Genomic DNA, 20,420 nt, shown 5'->3' with positions numbered 1-20,420 from the left:
GTGGTTTTGAGCCCAAATCTCTCCTGGTCTGGGACAGAATTAGTCTGTGTCCTTGTTGTGTTGTTTCAAGGAAAGGGACTATTGTAATGCTCCCATCCCTAAGAAAGGGATGTCTGCTGTATGTGTGGTGGTTTGGAGAGATGGCTCAGTGGCTAAGAGCACTGGCTGCTCTTCCAGAGGTCCTGAGTTCAATTCCCAGCACCCACACGGTAGCTCACAACCATCTATAATTGCTATAATTGGGTCTGGTGCCCTCTTCTGCCCTGCAGGCATACATGCAGACAGAGCACTCATACATATAATAAACAAACAAACAAACAAACAAATACACACATTAAAAAAAGAAGAAAGAAAAGAGAACTACCTCCCAGAGTCTCCAGCATTTGAACTCTTGGTGCCCAGCTGGTAACCCTGTCCTCACAGGGTTTTTCTCTCTCTGCTTTGTGTTTCAAGATGTTAGCCCTCAGCTTCCTGCTCCTGCCCCCATGTCTGCTGCTTACCTGCCATGCTTTGTGTTTTCTTCCTTAAGATTGAGGGCATACATTCAAAACACTGTATTTGAAACTTGCTCCATAGGAGTAGAGGTGGATACCACTATGCCAAACTGCAAACAGATATTTGAGCCAATTCTTGCCTTCCCATTTTCTCCCCGGAGGCTGAAACTCCAGGTAGCAATATGCTGGCTCTGATGAGGACTCTCAGGCATTGGTTGTGGCACATCATGGTAGGTAGCAATACTAGGAGTATGTGTGAGAGGGAGAAATGGCCTCTAGAAAATGGACTCTAGAGCAAGGCTGGGGCCCACAATCCATTCTGAGGACACGTGCCTCAGTTGACTTAAAAATCTCTGTCTAGGGCAGGTGAGATGGGCTCAGCTTTTAAAAACACTCACCAGTAAGTCTGATGACCTGAATTTAAGCCCCAGAACTCACATGGTTCAGGAGAACCAACTTCTAAAAGTTGCCCTCTGACCTCCACGTGCATGCATAATCACACACATACTAAATAAGTAGACGTGCAAACAAAACAAATAGAAAACTGGCCCTGGGCCTGACGACTTGAGTTTGATCCCCTCCACCCCATATGGTGAAGGAAGAAACAACGAACCACATCTACAAGTCCATTGCTGTCATGTGCTGTGTGCCTCCACATGTAAGCGGGCGCGCGCGCGCACACACACACACACACACACACACACCACAACTGTAATAAAAACTTTAAAACTAAGAAAAATCCTTAGCTGTCTTTTTTGTTGAGACAGGGTCTATGTAGTCTAGGCTAGATTCAAACCTTCTATGAGACCCAGGCTATGTTGGACTTAGGATCCTCCTGCCTCAGTGTTCTGAAGGCTGGGATTATATGTGTGCCACCCTGGGATTTTAACCCTTTTCTTCTGTAAGCTTGGTCATGGCATCTCGTCACAGCAACAGAAAAGTGACTAATACAGTGAATATCATAGAACCTTTATTATTTTTCCTCTAAATTCTTAGAAACTTACATAACGCCGTGCTCTAGTTGTGATATCATTTATAGACATTTAAAACACATCTTCATGTATAAATATTTTACATTTGGTCCATAGAACAGATAATTTTACTAAATAATACTGTAAATTTTTTAAAACAGGCTCTGTATATAGTCTGAATAGTCATATATTACATATACTTTTTATATAGAGATAAATTTACTTGATGTTCTGAGAATAAATCCTTATTGCAAAAAAAAGCATATATGATAATACAATTATCTTTTTCCCTCTGGGCAAAAACTAAAAAAGAAAAGTTACACATATTCACAGTTCTCACAGTAATTTACGACCCTTAATGTTGTGCTCTATAAGGTAAGTTTGGGTGGAAATCGGGGATTTCTTGCCAAACATCTCAGAGGTGCTTACAGACATGAAATAGACTGCATTTATCTCAGAAATACACGTTCTCAGTTTCACATCTAAGAACAGCAAGCAGCAAGAAGGGAATTTCCTGCCCTCATCCTAAAGGGCTTCATACACAGGTGGGGGAGGGGAGGGGCCACAAGACACAGTGGAGGGTCCTTGCATTCCACACCCGGGACTCTGATGACAGGCACCTGTGCAAGCTGGTCACAGAGTCTCCACCGAGCAGGCAGATTCCTCAATCACATGACCCCTTTACGGGTGTCTTTGAGAAGAGCTGGTAGATTGCCTACTGCCTAAACAATATCACATGGGATGCTAAATGCCACATGTGAGGATGGGTGTGCATGTGTGTGCATTTCTATGTGCATACATGTTTGCATTCTCTATAGTGTGCTTAATGCTCTGAGGGATAGCTTATTGCAAGAACTGGTGTGCTGGTCACTTTTGGATGAGAAGGACAAGAGATTCAAAAAACCCACGGTCACAGTTATTCACCATAGTTATTAAGGATTAGTCATAAACACAGTTTGTGAGCTATCAAGCTAAGGAGCTACGGGACAAGACGTACGCTTTGCTACATGGGAGCCCATCCTCTCAGCAGAGGAAAGAGGCTGAGCTGCTGGAACTTTCCAGAAATTGTCTCCACTGGCTTCACCTACACAGAGCCCAAGGCCAGAGGGACATGTGACATTCCCTCTGGAGCGGGTCAACAAGGAAAGCTCAGTGTCAGGGTAGGCTGGGCAGAGCCTCTGGATTAAGCCTCCTCCATTGGTGGTCATATAGATCTGAGGGATCTTCAGAAAGGTGAGGAGGACAGCAGAACAGAGTGGCAGTGGTAATCTAAGGGAGGAACCAGGGCCAGCTGGATGGGTCCTATTTAGACAGAACCCTCACCTTGGTTTCCTCCGCCATTGTTTGTGCAAAACGGGGCAGCTCGGAAGAACCACAGCTCCCACTTGGGGGAGTCCTGGAATGGTGACCAGAAAAAGGCAATTGTGCTTGTGACTTTTTTTTTTAAATTCTCAGCACACAGGGCCCTTCTGGATAGGCTGCTGCTGTTACTGTCACCTGGGGAGGTGGGGCAGGGGGCACTGAGCTGCCCGGGTCACAGGGTCACAGGGACAGAGGACCCTCTCCGCACTGCTCTATGAACAGCCACAGAGATGTCTGGGGGTGGACCTGTGAAGCTGCCTCGGAAGGAGACATTGAGAAGGAAAGGGACTGGCCACGAACAAAATGTCGTAGCCCTGGTCCATGATCAGTTCAGAGCCAAGGTGGACAGGAAAGTCTGGATAACAGTCTACGGTTGGGGCACAGGGCAACAGTCTGAATATGACTAAAAGCCAGGAGCATGTGGCCTCAGCTGTCACCCTCTCTGGCAGCAGAAACATAAGCTACAGTGGCAGTTACAAAGGCCAGCGACCTGCTCCTGCTGTGGGGCCTGAGGGAAAAGTCACCAGGCCTCTGTGAAAGGCCCCAGGGGTGGCTGCCCATGAAGGGCCCACCCAGGGGCAGACTGTCCCCCACCTCCCTCTCTGCATGGTGATGGTGTCTGGACCTGCCCCTTGAGGTAGGTGGAGACAGAGAGCATCTTCAGTCTTCAAGGGGTGTGGGTACAGCCAGGCCAGGGTGCCAGTGCTGGGGTGATGAGGGGGCTGCACCCCTAGATGTAGGCCTCCTTGCTGGCTGAGCTGCCAGCCTGCGGCTGCTCAGGACCATTCTCAGGGCGCACGATATCTTCGCTGGGCTGAATCATGACCTGGAGGCGCTGTGGACAGGGGTGGTGGTGACCAGCCCTTGCAGTGGGGACCATCCCCTCCCATCCCTCTTCCTGCACCAAATCCAGTTCCAGCCTCCTCACTAGAGAGCCAAATGTCCCACATGGTGGAGGCGACCTGGCCAGAACACCCTGCTCTCAACTGCGTGACCCAGAGGCTCCTGACTGGTTCTCGGATGCCTTTCTTGACATTGTCTCCCCTCCATCCTCAGCACAGCAGCAGGAAGCTGGTCAGAATGCCCCCCCCTCCATGTCTCAGGACCCAATAGACTTCCATTTCATCCAGTGTAAAAGCCAGATCCTACTAGGCCCTCCCCAGCCTGGCCATTGCCACCTCTCAGACTCCAGTGTCTGCCCATCTCCATGTCTCCCCTCCTCAACCACTTGACCCTCATTGCCCTCTTTTGTACCCCTGGGCCTTTGCACATGCTGTTCCTCGGCCTGCCATAGCCTTCCTTTCAGATTCTTACACAGCTTACTCTGGCCCCACCCCCTTCCTCCTTCCAGCCACTCATCTCCCTCCAGCTTACCTCATGGCACTTTGACCTCTTGACCTTCTAAGAACATTCTTTCTCTGTCCACCACTTAGATTGACTTATCTTCGGGCTTCCAGGAGGCCACCCTAATCCTCCTCCACCCAGGCAGGTTCTCAGTGCCTCAGAGGTGGCCTCTGTCACTCTAAATGGCACTGGCTTGCCGACTCAGGCCTTCTCAACTAGACCCTGGGCTCCCCTGAGTTGCAGAAGGGCTTACCTGCTTCAGAGAGCCCTTTAGGGTGAGGAACATGTAAGCCATGTACCCAGGGATGAGCACCATGGAGGAAAGGGCCATGAGCCAGCCCACACCCTGGCCCCATTTGGGGAAAACGTAGCTTCCCATGGTAAGTGGTGTCATCTGCACAGCGCTGAAGAGAAACACACCCTGTGGATGGGGAAGGCCATGAAGGTCAGTTCCGGGGCTGGGCCAAGCAAGGCCCTACCTCCACCATAGCTATTCTGCCACTGTGCAGGTGAGGCATTAAAGCAGAACCCCCTTTCTGGAAAAAGCCTGGAGAGGAGGTCCTTGCCTGCACACTAGCCAGTATAGTGGGCTGGATGGCCTCTCCAGGCCACTATTATACAGGGCACAATATAGGCAGCAGCCCAGTGCCCATCTCAAGGACCCGAGGTGCCCTGCCAGGGCTCTCAGGTCCTCATCACTCCTCAGGATGGAATGGGACTTGCTGAAGAAGAGAAGCCTCCACATGGCAGGAACCTGGGCTCCTGGGTTAGGCTGAGCTGGGCCAGCTCAGTTCTCTCTTGGTGACTCAGGACAACATTCTGGCTAGCTGAGGTTGTGAGGATAGAATCATGCAATTGTTCCCGGGCAGGGCTTGACACAGATGTCCAGCAAACAGGAGGGGAAAGTGTTATTTGAGGGGAGCAGGAGACCTGGAGAGTCTTATCCTGCCTTTACTCCCAAAAGTTTTCTTCAGGGACTTGAGATGTTTGCACCCCAGTGGGCTAGTCTCATCCCCATGGGCTAGCCTCATCCCAGTGGCTGGTCAAGCCCCATCCTTACCGCCACAATGATGGGTGTGAAAAAGGACCAGCATAGCTTCCACCAGATGCAGGGCCTGGAGCCAACCATCTCCTGGATGTTGTCGTAGAACCGGTTGACACCTACAACATGGGAGTAAGAAGCAGAAGGCAGGGAGAGCTTCCAGGACAGTAGTCTAGGACCCAATTCTACTCTACTTCTTCCAGCTGTGGCCATGAGCAAGTCCCCTCACTTCTACTAACCCCAGTGTCCTCGTTTCTTATGTGGGACACGTGCTTTGGTTTTAATCAATTCCTATAGCACCAGAACATGATGATGTGTAAAGACATGCCTGCCTAGCACCCCTCCCCCAGACCCTGTCCCAGCCATGCCTTCAGTGGCTTTGCCAGCAGCACATTTCCCCGTGGTGGTCTTACTGTGAGAAACTTATTGTAAAGAATTCCAAATTCAGTCCATCAATGATAATGATTCAAGAAAACCCGAACCACTCAGAACAGAGCAGGTCACTGCTCACCATGGAAAGCCACAGAGCAGGGCGACCCAGTAGGAGGGAGGAGGGGACAGGGCTGAGAGGGTGATGGGGTGCAGGTGGAGGATGGGGGAGGGGCACTGTGCTAGACTCTTTCAGAAGGCGCATGCTGTTGAGACAGCTGGCATTTGGGAAGGACATTCTTAGATCTTAGTCATTTGGGGAACTCTGACCCCACAAGAAACAAATAAATTAGACTCTTCCTTTGTGATTTGTTCTAAAATAGCTCACACTTGTAATCATACATAGTCTTGCTGTCATGAAGCACGTCTTTAAAAACTGTATAGTTTTTCAGATAATTTTTTTCCCTTTTTTTCACATTTATTTATTTTATCTGTGGGGGGGGGGGGCGGCACACGTGGAAGTCAGAGAACAGCTTGTGACAACTGCTTATCTTACCCCACAGGTGGGTTCAGGGGCTTGAACTCAGGTTATCAGACTTGGTGGCAAGCATTTTAAGCCATCTCACCAGCCTCCTAATAAAATTTCAAACCAATCTTTTCACCCTCAAATTTACGAAGTCATGATGGCTTGCATTTTATTTTTTAAGACTAATTTTTATTTTATGTGCATAAGTGTTTGTCTACATATATGTATGCACCATATTCACGAAGTGTCTGTAGTGGCCAAAAGAAGGAATTGGGTCACGGGAGGTTGTGAGTCTCCATGGGGGTGGTGGGAACTGAACCTAGGTCCTCTGCAAGAGCAGCAAGTACTCTTAACCTCTGAGCCATCGTTGCAGCCCTGGCTTGCATTTTCAATGAGTATCTGCAACTGTCCCAGCTGCAGTTTCTAAACATTGCTAGCGCCTGTGTTAACTAAGCTTGTGGAAGTGTTATAAAGGCAAAATCAAAGTTTAGTAGCCAAGGTATCATTAATGAACAATGATGGGATGGATAGATGGATGGATGGATGGATGGATGGATGGATATGAGGGAAGAGGACTGGTTCTCACCATAAAACCAGGAAATGGAGACACACTCAAAGAAAACCAGGAACAGCAGGCTCATGCCACTGGCAGAGTAATAATCAAAAAGTTTGAAGACATAAATGCCCCCCTGAAAGAGACAAAGGGATAAAGTGCAGACATAGCTCCATTGTTGCACACACCTCCCCAGCCCCAAGAGCCGGAAGAGGCTGGGGTCAGGCACACTACAGCAGGACAGCTCGAGGACAGGGTAAAGCCAGCACTTGGGATCTATGGCTGCCTACTCTAGGTGGTGCGCCATTTCCAGTGGGCTATCAGTAGGCCTGGAAGGCAGCGGAGCCATCCCCAGCACATATCAGCGATTCTTCTTTCCTGCTTAAACCCCCTCCAACTCACGCTAAACAGTAGGTAGAGCTATCGTTTCAAATCAAATCTAACCACAAAGCCTGCAAGGTCTGGTTTGACAGCTCCATCCACCCTCCCTCTCTCTACCTCTACCACAGTGGCCTCTCCTGTCTCTCCATCTCCCCAGATGCATTCCTACAGCAGGGTCAATCATGTCTATTCTGCCTGCTTCCCTAAGACCCCAACCCACCCACCCCCACCCAGCAGTGGCGTTGCCTCATCTCTAAGTCTCAGCTCAATGATCCTTTGCTTAGAGAGGCCTCTCCTGGCTACCTTGGCCACTCTTCATCCTCCTATCCATTTCTCTCCTAATGCTCCTCTCAGAAAGAAGTTAGCTACTGTACCCGTTAGTTTTGACCCATAAAACACACCCCTCCAGAAAGCCAACACGGCAGTGCCCATCATGATAACTGCTGAATCCTGGGGTCATGCTATCCCACAGCAGGTGCGCACAGCATTTCTCTCTGAGATAAACAGAAGGGCCTTGGCATGTGTCCCTGTCAAAGAACCCCCTTTCCTGGCTTGACTCTGACTCACTGCAAGCTTATTCCCCCATCCCCTCCATTCACTCATCCTCTCTGTCTCCTCATCCTCTCCACCTTCTCAGTCTCCCCATCCCCTATTCACCCCCTTCCCTTCCTCCAGAGAGCTGGCGGTTTGGTAGACGGCTACATTCTCTGGGCCCCTGTGGATCTCATAGGGTTTGGCATGCTGGTGCTCAGTGCAGAGACAAAGATGGTGGCATAGGCTAGCCCTAAGGAAGGAGGCCCGAGGGCTGGAGAGCTTTGGGTCTTGGAAGCGAATGTGTTTCCTGGCATGAAAAGATGTGCCAAGCCAGTGCCGGGGAAAATCTGCGGCGGGTCAGATGCTGGTCAGCCTACCTGGGTGATGTTAGAGAGGCCGATCAGGTAGGACACAATGCACACAGCAGCAATGAAGAGTTCACGGCGATTGCGGAGGAGCCTGGGGTACTCATCCACCAGGGCAGTGATGAAGCCCTCCACGGTACAGAACTTGTTGGGAAAAGGATGGGGTCAGCCACCTGCTGCAGCCAGCCTCTACCCACCCACCCGTAAAACCTGGACTTGTAAGGGAAAGCAAGCCTATAGCCAGACAGCAGGCCTAGGATGGGCTGGGGCCTTCCAGGCACTGCAGGGGCTAATCAAGACCAGGATGGCCCTGAAGGGGGTCCTCATGGTGCTGTGGGGGGAGCTCACCTGGCTGTCGATGCCCAGCATCAGCAGCATGGAGAAGAAGAGGATAGCCCAGAGGGGAGAGATGGGAAGCTGTGTCACAGCCTCAGGGTATGCCAAAAATGCTAACCCAGGGCCTGGTGGGGAGGACAAAACAGAGGAAAGAGAAAGACTGAGTGCCACCAGCACACCCGGTACACCTGGCACATCAGTACACCTGGCACGCCTGACAACCTGGCACACACACCCAGCACATCAGCACCCCCAGCACCCCCAGCACACCTGACAACCCGGCACACACACCCAGCACATCAGCACACCCAGCACCCCCGGCACACCTGACAACCCGGCACACACACCCAGCACCCCCGGCACACACACACCCAGCACACCCAGCATACCTGGCACACCCAGCACACCTGGCACACCAGTACACCGGCATGCCTGACAACCTGGCACACACACCCAGCACACCCCACGCACATTCCCTTGCTCATTTTGACCTCAGCTCATCCTCTGGGTAACCTTGTGTGTGTACTGTTATCCCTTAGTCAGCAGTGAGAGCCAGTAGTGAGAGGGAAGACAGAGGTACAGAGCTGTGGCCACCCTCCACTGAGAGACCATGGGACCTGGCCAGGGGCAGGGATGGTGCAGGTGTGGAGAGGCTGGATGGGGAGACATGAAGGAGGCAGGTGGGGGACAGACACCGGAAATGATGGCTTGTGGAGAGGTGGGGGAGGGTGGGAGGAGGCCCAGGCTTTTGTTCAGCCTAGGGCAGCTGAAGCCTTCATGAGGTGGGAAGTTACAGGGTGGAGCAGATGTAGGACATCTGTCTGGGGTCTGGAAGGGAGGATGTAGGTCTGGAGGCCCCAGAGAGGATGGCTAAGAGTTGAGGAGAAACCTCCTGTGAGGATACTGTAATCTTCCTGAGCGTGGCTCTAGGGCAGTGTGGGGAAGCGAGAGTCTGGAGAGTTCCAGGAAAGTGGGATTGGAGGAGGGTTTCCCCTGTGGGTGAGACAGGAACCTCAGCAGAGAGCATGACCAACCCGGTTCCACAAGGGGAGGTCACATCACATCCCTGAGCCTCAGGGGTCTCTCCCAGGTACACAGCCCTCCTGTTGTGGCTTGCACAGCCCCAAGTGGGAAGGGGTCAGGCACTGAGGGTCTTCCTGGCTTTGGCATTAGTAACCATGGGAGCAGAGTGGGTACAGTGACAATGGTTTTAGAGCTATGGCAAAAGGCTAGCCTGAAGAGCTTTGTATCATGGAGGTGACCACGTCCCAGCTGGACCCACACACCTCCTCACGACAGCACATACCGTCATGGCAGGATCTGTCTGCCTTCCCTGGGGTAAAGCACTAACCTGAGGCGGCCACATCAGCAATGGATCTCTTGGTGACATGAGCCATGAAGCCCACGATGGAGAAGATGACAAAACCAGCGAACATGCTGGTGCAGGAGTTGATGCAGCAAACGATGATGGAGTCCCTGAAGAGCAGGGCGGGGCCGTGAGATGAGGGGGCATTGACTACGGGCTAGTGGGACCAGAGGCAGTGACCTCTGAGGGAAGGAAAGAAGGGCTCTAGAAGAGAGTCTTGTGGTTCTAGAAGGGCAGGCCCAGAGCAAGACAGGCAGGGGTAGAGAAGGAAGGAAGGGAGGGAGGGAGGGAAGGAGGGAGGGAGGGAGGGTGGGAAGGAGGGAGGGAGAAAGGAAGGAAGGGGTCACCTAAGAGAGTAAAGAGGGACCTAATATGTAAATGGCCAGGGTAGGCGTACTACAGAAGGCATGGCTTTGGGGCTAGGTTTCCACAAGGAATGCAGTCTTTGAGGCAAAGCTTGGCATCCAGTGTGTGACAAGAGGAGAGTGCCCTGAGAGAGCTGTACATTACTGGGGTTGGCAAGGAGGCAGAGGGGTTAGGGGCAGAGGGGTTAGGAGGCAGAGGGGTTAGGAGGCAGAGGGGTTAGGGGGCAGAGGGGTTAGGAGGCAGAGGGTTAGGAGGCAGAGGGGTTGGGGGCAGAGGGGTTAGGAGGCAGAGGGGTTAGGAGGCAGAGGGGTTGGGGGCAGAGGGGTTAGGAGGCAGAGGGGTTAGGAGGCAGAGGGGTTGGGGGCAGAGGGGTTGGGGGCAGAGGGGTTAGGAGGCAGAGGGGTTGGGGGCAGAGGGGTTAGGGGGCAGAGGGGTTAGGGGGCAGAGGGGTTAGGGGGCAGAGGGGTTGGAGGCAGAGGGGTTAGGGGGCAGAGGGGTTAGGAGGCAGAGGGGTTGGGGGCAGAGGGGTTGGGGCAGAGGGGTTAGGGGGCAGAGGGGTTGGGGCAGAGGGGTTGGGGGCAGAGGGGTTGGGGGGCAGAGGGGTTGGGGGGCAGAGGGGTTGGGGGGCAGAGGGGTTAGGGGGCAGAGGGGTTAGGGGGCAGAGGGGTTAGGGGGCAGAGGGGTTAGGAGGCAGAGGGGTTGGGGGCAGAGGGGTTGGCACGCATTCCCGGAGATGTGGCCTCAATGTGCCTCTCCCAGAAAGGTGTGATCAGGGGTGCGGTCAGGAAGGAAGCCTCAAGTCCCACCCCTTCACACCTGTACACATTGTTGTGGAAAGAGTTGTAGCTTCCTAGAGCGATCAGGGACCCCAGGCCCAGCCCGTAGGAGAAGAAGATCTGGGTGGCTGCGTCTAGCCACACCTGTGGGCAGAGGGTGAGAACCTCAGAACCGATAAAGTACAGAATCATCATCGCAGCCTCTCCCACCCAGGAGTTCTCAGCTCCACCCGACATGCTTGGGTACTTGGTGGCTACAGCGTGCAGACCCATGGTGGATCAGAGCAGGGCAGGGTGGAGCGCTCACCTCAGAATCTGACAACTTGCGGAAGTTGGGTGTGATGTAGAAGAGGATCCCCTCCTTGGCCCCAGGCAACGTCACTCCGCGGAAGAACAGGATGATGAGCATGATGTAGGGGTACGTGGCAGAGAAGTAGACCACCTAGGAGCAAAAGGCCGTAGGGCTGCATCTGCTCTGCAGCACCAATCCTGAACCCCCTACCCTGGATTCCTACCCTGCTAGGCATGCCCACCTTTCTTAAGCCCCTCCATGGAGTCTCTGGCGCTGGCTCAGTGCTCACTTTCTCACTCCTGTCTTCTCTCTTTCCTCCCTCTGTCCCTCCCAGGTGTGTGAGGCTAGTGCCTGTCGGTGAGGGAGACACCTCCCCCACCCTCCACCCCTTGTCAGCTCAGGGCTGGCTTCAAACTCACAGCGATCCTCCTGCTTCATCTTTCCGAGTGTTTGGGTTACAAGAGTGAGCTCTAATTTTTGTTGTTGTTGTTTGTTTGTTTGTTTGTTTTCCCGAAAGAGGGTTTCTCTGTAGCTTTGGAGCCTGTCCTGGAACTTACTTGGTAGCCCAGGCTGGCTCAAACTCACAGAGATCTGCCTGGCTCTGCCTCCCGAGTGCTGGGATTAAAGGTGTGGGCCACCACCTCCCCCAGCATGTTTGGGGTTTTTTGTTTGTTTTTCTTTGAGATAAGATCTCACTATGTAGTCCTCCATGGCCTGGAATTCAGAGAGCCACCTATTTCTGCCTCTGGAGTGCTGAGGTTAGAGATGTGTACCACCATAACCAGTCCCGCGTTGATTATTTTTTAATTTACATTATCCAAGTAACACATATGATGACAGGGAACATTTAAAGTTCATGTGGACGTGCACATAAGGTCCCACAGATGACAGCTCCTAGTCATTAGGTGAGGGACAGGCCACACATGGCTGACATCTCTGCTCTCCCAAGGCTTAAAGCAGTCTGTGACATTCAGTGGACTCTCTGTAGATGTCTGGCAACCATGTAACATTTTGGTTCTTCATTTTTTTCTGTGTGGCTGACCACATGTCCTTGCTAAAAGGGCTCACATGACTGAGTCACCTCTTTGACATGTATGAGGCTAAAATACACAGGCTAGGTTCGTTCCCACTCAGTTCCTAATTGCTGCTTCACTGTCTCAGGATGAAACCGATCCATAATTACAGAAGGTCCTCTGGGCGGTGCCAGCTCCCCCTATGGCTTTCCAGCTACACGGGGATCTAAACAAAGCACTGAACCCATCTGTATATAAATTTTAATCTGAAAAAGTGTTATTTCATGCTTGGAAAAACTTACAGCTGTGCAATTACTGAATCTAATACCATTAACTTTTCCTAACTATTGACTTATTTGCTTAAGAACCTTCTGGAAATGGAGCTGCAGCTGGCAGGGCACGGTGGCCTCTGTCTTCTGTCAGACCCATCACTAAGAAACTGGTCTGTGCACTGAGCTTCTTTGCAACCTTGGTTACCCCCAAGTCTGATGTGACTCCCCCACCAGTGGGGGTGAGCATGGGTAGATTCTGAGTTACCTTTGTCTTTCTTATTGGACTCTGAGATCCTTTGGTATTGAGAAAAATAGCCACAAACCATGAAAAAAAAAAGAAAACTTAAAAAAAGAGCACTAATCATCAGCGTTGTGTAACTTGGGGTAATTCTTTTGCCTTCTCTGAGCCTTGTTTTTGTTTGTCCAGCAAATGGGTGTGATTTTCAACCCCATGAGCAAAGAAGCTGGTTGTATGAGGGCACAGGCCATGCCTAATACATTTCCTGTCTATGCTTCCCTATTCTCCATGCTCAGCAGGAGGCTGAGCACATAGTAGGTGTTCAATAGAAACTTGCTGAAGGACAGACAGAGGGGTCAACATCCCCAAATGATAGTGAGGGAGGCCCCCACTCTATGTCTCTGATCACTAACCAGAATTCTGGGTACCCCACCACCACCACCAATGGTTATAACTCGTATTAAGTGCCGAGTTTCCATGTAGAGGGCATTGACCAGTATTCTGCATAGATTGTCTCTCAGCCACCAATGGATGAGGGGACTGAAGCTCAGAGGGGTCGTGTGACTTGCCTAAGTACACACAGCTATTCCCTGGGGAGCTAACACTCTAACTTCCCTCCAAAGCCTTGAACAAAGCTCCTACTCTTCTACTTCCTGGAGTTAGCCGGGAAGGGCCCGTTATCTGGCTCTGCTTACCCTATTCCTAGGGACTGATGAGAGGTCTCCTGACTCCAGCACAGGATCGGAGGACCCAGTGGGTCCCAGGGCCTACTAGACTGCACCACAGGTGCATACCACCTCTGCTCCCTTCAGACCGCAGTCAGTCCTCTAACTCTGTCCCCAAATTCTTCAACAGGACGTGAGGCCAGCTGCCCTCCTGACTCAGTACCCAGATGGCTCCAGCCAGATGCTCCAGCGTGGTCCCCGTCTATACTTGTGTAAGTGAGATGGAAATGACAAACCCCCTCCGTAATGCTGGAGATCCTGACAGGTGCCAATGAACCACTGGGTATGTGTTATTTCACAGGAGGAAAATGAGTTTCGGGGAGACAGAATGATATGCCTGTGGTCACAAATCTAACTAGCTATCATGCAGGGATCTGAACTTGGGGATGCGTGCCTCTAGCCACCCGCCCATCCGCGGGTCAAAACAGAAGATGGCATCTCTGGGTCCCTGGACTGGGTACAGGGTGGCATAGAACAAGTGCCAGGGGAAGCTGGTTCAGTGACCCTGGAGCAACACCTGTCATCTAGCGATGGCTCCAGCAAGCCCAGTGGCATCTGTGGCCCTGGCACTAGCTCGTCTCATTTCACTGAACCCAGGCACAGAGAGCTGAAGGGACCTTAACTAAAGCCAGATGCAGCCTGTAGGAATCTGGGCCCTGGCCCAGTACACACTTCCTCCTATAGAACTGACCCTCTCCTGTGTGCCCCCATTATGCACACACTTGCCTACCTTTCCAGTCCAACCAACACCCTTCCAGATGCAGAAATACACAAGCACCCAGGCGATGGCCAGTGTGATGGCTAGTGGCCAGCGGATCTGTCCTGGCTTGTCCAGCCCGTCCGTCATCTGGTGCATGTTGCGCCTGGGGACAGAGGAAGGAGGAAAGGGTCACACAGGGCCAACAGTAGGTGATTGACCAGGGCTCCAACACAGACCATACCTTCCCCAGGGTTCCTGGTGTCACCATGACCTTGTACTTTGGACAGGGACCTTGGGGCCATGACACTCATCCTGGAGATTGTACCAGGAGTTGGTGTCAACTCTAACTCCTGGGCTGCTGTGCCTTCTCCTCTACTCTGCTCTACCCAGCTCCATGGGATCTTCCTAAGTCCCAGGTACAACCACAGGGTCACTCTCCTGCCTGAGACCTTGTAGTGCACAGTACCCTCTTGTCTGAGTCTGGAGAACAGATGACCAGACCTCCTAAGCCCCACACCTCGCCCTTGCTTCTCACCACAGCCCCTCACCTGGCACTCTCTGTAACTGCTTCCCTGATGGAACCTGCACACACATTCCTTCTCTTGTCCCACTGACTCCTCCATCCTACCTGTCATAGAAATCAGCCACATCCTCCTGCAGGCTGGTCCAGGTCATCTCCCTGTCCTGTCTATCCCCAGACAGCATGGGTCATCTAAAGCTGTCAATGCCTGTTGGCATGCTCAGATCTCTAATTACCCTGACACACAATAATTGTTCAAGAGACAATGAGGGATGAATGACTGAAGGAGAAGCCACACTACCTGCTGCCACCAAGCTCCTCCTCAGACCCCTGTGGCCACCCTGCTGGCACAACCTCCCCAGCCATGCGCCCAGTCCCCACTCACTCCCAGAACTCCACCACAGCGCTGGTCATGTTGGTGGTATTGACCAGGCTGTAGTTGGAGAAGCAGCGGTCAGTGTTCCAGGGGTTGTCACACTGTTTCCAAGGCAGGGTCTGCAAGGGCAGAGGCACAGACAGATTTCACTAAGCCCCTGGGGCTAGCCCGAGTGGACCCCACTCACCCTGCCCATCCTTATCACCCCTTGTACCTGCTCACAGCCATTTCCCCATCTCGCCTTCCTAACGGCTCTCAGAGACAGGTAGACAAGATCACACCATTCAAATCTGAACTCTTGCCCCACCCAACCACCAAGAACCAGCTTCCAAGCTACACTGTGTCTACAGGGGTGACCCTAGAAGACGGGGTCTGTCCCATGTCCATCCTGGCTCTAGGCTCTTCACACATGACTTATGGGGTGAGCTTCACTTTTTATTTCCTTCCTATTCCTGGTCAAACATTGGCTGTATAAAATTCACCACTGTTCCTTGTGTAGCTCAGCAGCATGAAGCGTATGCAATATTGTGCAGCAGCACTTTCTAGAAATGCTGTCTCCTTTACTAACTCCCCATCCTCATGGACCCCCACACGATGCCTTCTGTCTCTCACAATCTGACCACTTTAAGGACCGCCTGCCAGTGGAATCACACAGCATCTGTTCTCCGTGACAGCCTTATTGTCAAGTTTCATGCCCACAGTACACTGGTCAGAGTTTCTTCCTTCATTAAGCCTGAGTAATATTCCGCCACACACACGCAATCCAGTCACACGTGTTCCCTGGGGGCCCTGGCTTGCTTCTGAGTGGTGGGTCTTACAAAACATGATGCTGTGAACGTATGGCATAGATCCCAGTGTTTCCGAGACCTTTCTTTGGTCTGGAGCAGTGAGGTCTCAGAGAAGTTAAAGCTCATTCCTCAAGTTGCACAGGTGGTACATAGTAGTGGGCATTCAAATCCATGCCATCTGAGTCCATACAAAATGAGCAATTGGATCCAATTGTGGGATGCCTCTGAAGTGCTAGATTGAGACTCTCAGTGTGGCTGGCCAGGGAAGATACAAGCCATACCCCTCATTCAAGGGCTGACCCAGGAAGCACACTGGGGGGATCCCCTCAGCCCATGTAAGCCCTGACCAGCAGCCACTCACCGTGGTGAAGGAGTTGTACAGGTAATAGATGGCCCAGGAGATGATAACGATGTAGTAGATGTTCAGCCAGAAGGATAGCACAGCCGCAGCGAGGCCCACACCTGGAGGGGAACACACACAGGGCATGCCCAGATATGGACCCAAGGCTTCCTCTTCCCTGAGGACCTTGGGTGAGGCCCGTCTACATGCCCAGCCTCCCCGGCCACTCACCTTTGAACATGGGAGCCAACTTCCACACTCCCAGGCCCCCAATGGAGGTGTACTGGCCTAGTGAGCACTCCAGAAGAAAGAGAGGAACACCCGCAAAGATGAGCGTCAGGAAATATGGGATCAGGAAGGCCCCTGGAGGAGAGACACACTCATGGCCCTAAGTCTCTCCAGCGGCTTTGGGCTTCCACCCACCATTCCCATGTGTCCCACCTGGAAAGTATCACCCAGGGCCAGGGCCAGGGCCAGACCCAAAGGCATCCTTTGTTCAAAATGCACCCCAGCTCTTGCAAGAGACAGAAGTTTCTGGCATCACTGCCACAGACAACTGTCACTGGGGAACTCAATAAGAGGTGACAAATAGGACCTGTTCCCAAAGACCCTCTCTTCCCTTAAGGTAGACCCAGAAAATGCAAAGACCTGGCCCCGATGTCACCAGGTGGCCACCTACCACCACCATTTTTCCCGCAGAGGTAAGGGAACCTCCACACATTGCCCAGGCCAATGGCGTAGCCCACACAGGACATGAGGAAGTCGAAGCGGCCCTTCCATGTGTCCCGGTCGGGGAGGTCCCCAGCTTTCTTCTGCACCTTGACCACCAAGGTTTTGGGCTTGTCGCCGGCCACAGGGGCCTCGCTGACCTCAGTGGAGATCTGCCCATCAGCCACCTTGCTGGTATCGGTCGCCATGTCTCGGAGCACGAACTTGGCAGCAGGGGTCCTGGTGGGTGGGCGTGTGATGTCAGCTCCGGTCCACGTGGACAGCAGCTTTGCGGCCTGTGGTCATTGTAGGAGGATAGAGTGGGTTACAGGTAAAGGGCAGGGGTGGGGGGACCCTGAAGGTGCTTTGAGTTGCCATTACCCACTCTACCATTCAGGGGCTGTGTGACTTTAGCTAAGTACTCTAATCTCTCTGTGCTCTGCTCCAGCTTTTAAATCAAGGACAGCAGCACATCTCTCAACAGGCTGTTGAGGGGAAAATCAAAAGAAGCCATGTTTGGTGGGACATTTAGGAGGCTGAGGATGGAGGGCAGCCTGGGATATACAGTGATTCTCAAAAAAGCCAACAGAAAGAAAAGGAAAAGACTTTTATGTTTGCAAACTAACCCTTCCCTTACTGAGGAACAGCCATGGCTTACATGACCTTTACCAGACCTTGGTCACTCAAGATGTTCTCCTGTCACTCTCCAGTTAAAGTACTATGGGAATGAAACTGTCCTCAGATGGGTCCTGAGTTCAGTTCTGTGTTTTACCAGCTGAGTACTAGGACTTAGTACTATGACTTAACTCTCCAGCTGATTCTCTCTCTCTCTCTCTCTCTCTCTCTCTCTCTCTCTCTCTCTCTCTCTCTGTGTGTGTGTGTGTGTGTGTGTGTATGTGTGTGCGTGCAGATACACATGTGCATGTATGTGTGTGCATTTGTGAGGCAGAGGTCAACCTTGGATGACATTCCTCAGCAGCTGTCCATTATTCCTGAGACAGTGTCTCTTGGTGGCCTGGAACTCATAGACCGGGCTAGGCTGGCTGGCCAGCAAATCTCTGGCTCCTCAGTGCTGGGATTACAAGTGTGTACCTGCACACCTGGCTGAGCGTGGGAAACACAAGCATATCTGGGAACACACACAGAGGCCAAAGGAGGCTGCTGGGAGCCCTAGTCCTCCTCTTGAGATGTGGTCCCTCATTGAACCTAGAGATCATAATTCTTTCAGCTACACCAGCATCTAGCAAGCTGCAGCAATTCTTTTATCTCCATCCTCCTGGTTCTGAGGTTACAGGCCCATGTGGCCACGCTTGGCCTTTGACAACCGTGCTAGGGATCAAACTCAGGGCCTCACGTGGGTTCTGAGTTCAAGCACTTTACTGACTGAGCCATCCCCATGATTCCTCTAAACTTCTGTTTCCCCATCTCTACAACGGGGCCAGTCTCCTCTGGCCGGCACAATGCCCCACACGGTTGCTCATCTTACCTGGTGGCTCTCTGCAGTGGGCCCTCTCCTAAAGGCTCCCTCCACAGAGCCTGTAGAACAGATCGGGGAGAAAGGCAGGAGGTGAACGGGCAGGCTAGACCAAATGGTGCTGGGCTGTTGGCAGGGGGCAACAGGCAGGGGGAAGCAGCCGAGACACAGGCTGTGCGTGTGACCGCAGAGCGTCCCCAGCCGGAGTGACTGGAGTGAGTCCATGCAGCATAGAGCTGGCCCGCGGATGCGGAGACATGCAGGGAGGGCTGTGTTAGGACAGCTGTGGTGATGGGCAGGGTGTTCCATAATTTTATCAGGCGGACAAGAGAAACCAGGGGTGGGACAATGCTCGGGGTCTGCTGGGAGTCAGGAACTGGGCTGATATTTTCTTTTCTTTTTTTTTAATATACAAAATTAAAGTTTATTCTAGTTGACAGTTTTCTCCATCCTCCATATAAACTTGCAGAAATGTTATAAAAAAAATGGTGTCAGACAGAAGACGGTTGTTTGGCTTGAACTGTTTGGGGGATACCCAGGCAGGGGGATCGGGATCTGTCCCTGGTCTATGGGCAGGCTTCTGGAACCCGGTGCCTGTGGTGTGACACCTTGCCCAGCCTTGGTGCAGTGGGAAGGGGCTTGGACCTGCCTAGGCTCAGTGTGCTGGGCTCTGCTGACTCCCCATGGGAGACCTCGATTTGGGGGATGTGGGAATGTGGGGTAGCTTCAGAAAGAAGGCTGAAGGGTGGGAGGAGGGAGGAGGGGGGGTCTGTGGATAGCATGTGGAGTGAGTAGAAAATTTCCTAATAAAGAAAAGTGAAAAAAATGATGTCAAAGTACAGGGAAGCACCCTATTTTTTTTGTGTGTGTGAGGAAGGTAGAGGTTGGAAAACTCTTCTTCAAGCGGTCCTACTTAAAGTTCTGACCCCCTAAACATGTCAATAGACATTCACAGAATTTATTTTCTTCTTTGTGTGCTAACAATTTTTTCTAGAACATTCTATAAAAACTGTTTCATAAAATGATACAAGCTAAACTTATGGAACCCTTGGAATAAACTGGAACACAGGAGGGAAGGAAGTGCTGCTCCATGACTCCCACATGGGAGATGAGCAAAAGCCATGGGTAGCATGGGCGTTGTGCCTAGGACTTGCCCCAGATGCCCTGTGTGCAGTGCAAGGCCTTCAGCCCCTCACATGCAGCCTGTTACCCGGCACCACTGTGTCCTCTTCATGGGAATACTTCACGGCCACCCCTGCTTCTCCTCAAGGTGGCCCGCTCAGTTTGAGCCTCCTGCATAGGGATAGGCTTGTCCTGAATGTTTATCTCCATTCTGGCCGGGCCTGACCACATCAAGGAGAACCATGGCCTCAGGTAGAGGCAGCCTGTACTTTCCAGGATGGAGAGAGTAGGAAGTGGAAGATGAGGCCTGTTCCGGCGTCAAGAAATGCAGATGACTCAGACGAGACAGACAAATGGGTTCACTTCTTTCATGACCAGTGTCCTCAGTTGTCCCACTGTCTGTCTATCCCAGTAGGCTCCAGCTGCCATATTTATTCAGAATGATCCAATCACCTCAGGCCAGGTCTGACCATGTAGCCTAAGCTAGCCAATCAGATTCTTTCCCTGGGATCTTGGTGTGAGGAAAGTGAGACTTGGGGACTTGGAGGCATCAGGGGCTGCCCACCCTATACTCAATTGTGGGAGAGAGAACTGGCCATTGAGGAGGAAGAGGATGTCTTGCTAATGTTCTAGCTTGCATTTCCAGGGTTTCTTTAGCCCAGCTACTCTACTCTGGGATGCCACAGTGTCCCTACTGTGGCTTGAATGAGGCACTTCAGAGGTGGTCAGGTTGGTTGCAAGGCTTGGTTCCCACCAATGTCATTGTCGCTGGAGTGGTTGTTACAAAAGTGAATTCCACCTTCTCAGCCTCTCTCCTGCCATGTCTCAGGAAGATTTAACAAGAAGGCCCTTCTGATGCCTCTAGACTGCCACAGTCTCTCAGCTTCTAGAACCATGAGCCTCCAGGCTGTTGTCATGATCCAACACTGACTGGTCTGTGGTATTCTGTGACAGCAGCACTGATGGGCAAGGATGGTCCCCATGGTCACATGGGGCTCTCAGACTCCTTGGCCCCTTGGGTCCTCAGGAAAGGCAGTCTGCAAGTCCTCACCTCCAACCCAGGGGTC

The 20,420-nt window shown here is 52.1% G+C and overlaps 1 protein-coding gene across 2 annotated transcripts in view; it reads right to left on the bottom strand.

Moving 5' to 3' along the window:
- Positions 1 to 1,446: 1,446 nt before the first annotated feature.
- Positions 1,447 to 20,420, bottom strand: part of Slc6a1 (solute carrier family 6 member 1) — a 34,975-nt gene continuing 16,001 nt past the window's right edge. For both annotated transcript variants that reach the window (XM_036181785.1, XM_036181784.1), the window contains exons 2-16: positions 18,244 to 18,293; positions 16,729 to 17,053; positions 16,281 to 16,412; positions 16,071 to 16,171; positions 14,931 to 15,040; positions 14,056 to 14,188; positions 11,093 to 11,227; positions 10,826 to 10,929; positions 9,629 to 9,753; positions 8,290 to 8,402; positions 7,954 to 8,085; positions 6,695 to 6,797; positions 5,232 to 5,332; positions 4,425 to 4,592; positions 1,447 to 3,662 (exon numbers count right to left, since the gene is read on the bottom strand). In XM_036181785.1, the coding sequence (XP_036037678.1) occupies positions 3,558 to 3,662; positions 4,425 to 4,592; positions 5,232 to 5,332; positions 6,695 to 6,797; positions 7,954 to 8,085; positions 8,290 to 8,402; positions 9,629 to 9,753; positions 10,826 to 10,929; positions 11,093 to 11,227; positions 14,056 to 14,188; positions 14,931 to 15,040; positions 16,071 to 16,171; positions 16,281 to 16,412; positions 16,729 to 16,966 (1,800 nt within the window). In that variant the 5' untranslated portion in view covers positions 16,967 to 17,053; positions 18,244 to 18,293 and the 3' untranslated portion in view covers positions 1,447 to 3,557. The remainder of the gene's footprint in view (positions 3,663 to 4,424; positions 4,593 to 5,231; positions 5,333 to 6,694; positions 6,798 to 7,953; positions 8,086 to 8,289; positions 8,403 to 9,628; positions 9,754 to 10,825; positions 10,930 to 11,092; positions 11,228 to 14,055; positions 14,189 to 14,930; positions 15,041 to 16,070; positions 16,172 to 16,280; positions 16,413 to 16,728; positions 17,054 to 18,243; positions 18,294 to 20,420) is intronic.

This window comes from Onychomys torridus, chromosome 3, assembly GCF_903995425.1.
Source record: "Onychomys torridus chromosome 3, mOncTor1.1, whole genome shotgun sequence".
NCBI lineage: Eukaryota > Metazoa > Chordata > Mammalia > Rodentia > Cricetidae > Onychomys > Onychomys torridus.
The sequence above is the reverse complement of the archived record's forward strand: the minus strand, read 5'-3'. Positions and strand labels throughout refer to the sequence as shown.